At 44.0% G+C, this 688-nt stretch overlaps 1 protein-coding gene across 1 annotated transcript; it reads right to left on the bottom strand.

The window, feature by feature from the left end:
- On the bottom strand, positions 58-688 carry LOC109843041 (dynein light chain 1, cytoplasmic). The gene is made up of 2 exons (XM_020411974.1): positions 431-688; positions 58-349 (listed from the first exon to the last, which is right to left on the bottom strand). Exons 1-2 carry the CDS (start codon positions 566-568, stop codon positions 158-160), a joined length of 330 nt encoding a protein of 109 aa, XP_020267563.1. The 5' UTR covers positions 569-688; the 3' UTR covers positions 58-157.

The following is a 688-nucleotide window of genomic DNA, read 5'->3' on the forward strand; positions in this document are numbered from 1 at the left end:
TTCCAAGTGTATTTTTCCATACTAAAAAATTACAGACAGACAGAAAACTGTGTTGTATGAAGCAAAACAGGAGATGTATTCCTCATTACATTACAATTTATCCCCTTTAAAATAACAACAATAAGGGTCAGAGGATAATAATAAAAAAGCAGAGGATTCATGCCTTCACCAGCTCCTTCGCTATTGACCGCTCAGTCTCGACGTGAGGAGCTGCTGATCCCTTGAAGAGCAAGATTGCAAGGCTTCCTATACTAAAATAGATGAAGCAACCCCTGTGATGTGTGACGAATGAGCCAAAATCAGTACCAACGATGCATTGCCACCCTGGATCATACAACTTGTCGAACTCCTGTACCGACACGATTTCTAAGGGAAGGAAGAGGGGGGAAAGGACTTGCGTCTCAGTATTCATAATTTAGAGCATATATACCTTCTTGATGAAGCGTGCAATCTCAGTGGAGTCTGTGATATCAAACTCATCAAGGGCTTTCCCTGCGAGATGGAGGGCTTCTTGCTGCATAGTCTGCAGCATGTCAGTGTCACCTATGATTGCTTTGTTCTCCAGCATCCTTCCGTCTTCTTCAAGGTGAGATGAGGATTGCTGCAATTTCCAATACCGCGCGAGGTTTGCCTGCTAACCACAGAAGGACTAAGGGTGTGGATGCTCTAGAGAGGTTGCCTTGCCTTA

Source organism: Asparagus officinalis, chromosome 5, assembly GCF_001876935.1.
Source record: "Asparagus officinalis chromosome 5, Aspof.V1, whole genome shotgun sequence".
NCBI classification, from domain to species: Eukaryota; Viridiplantae; Streptophyta; class Magnoliopsida; order Asparagales; family Asparagaceae; genus Asparagus; species Asparagus officinalis.

Bases quoted from the DNA above. Each gene is read 5' to 3' on its own strand.
- LOC109843041 (XM_020411974.1), bottom strand. From the start codon at position 568: ATGCTGGAGAACAAAGCAATCATAGGTGACACTGACATGCTGCAGACT. The intron at 350-430 runs GTATATATGCTC...GTGTCGGTACAG, and splicing joins TTGCACGCTTCATCAAGAAG to GAGTTCGACAAGTTGTATGA.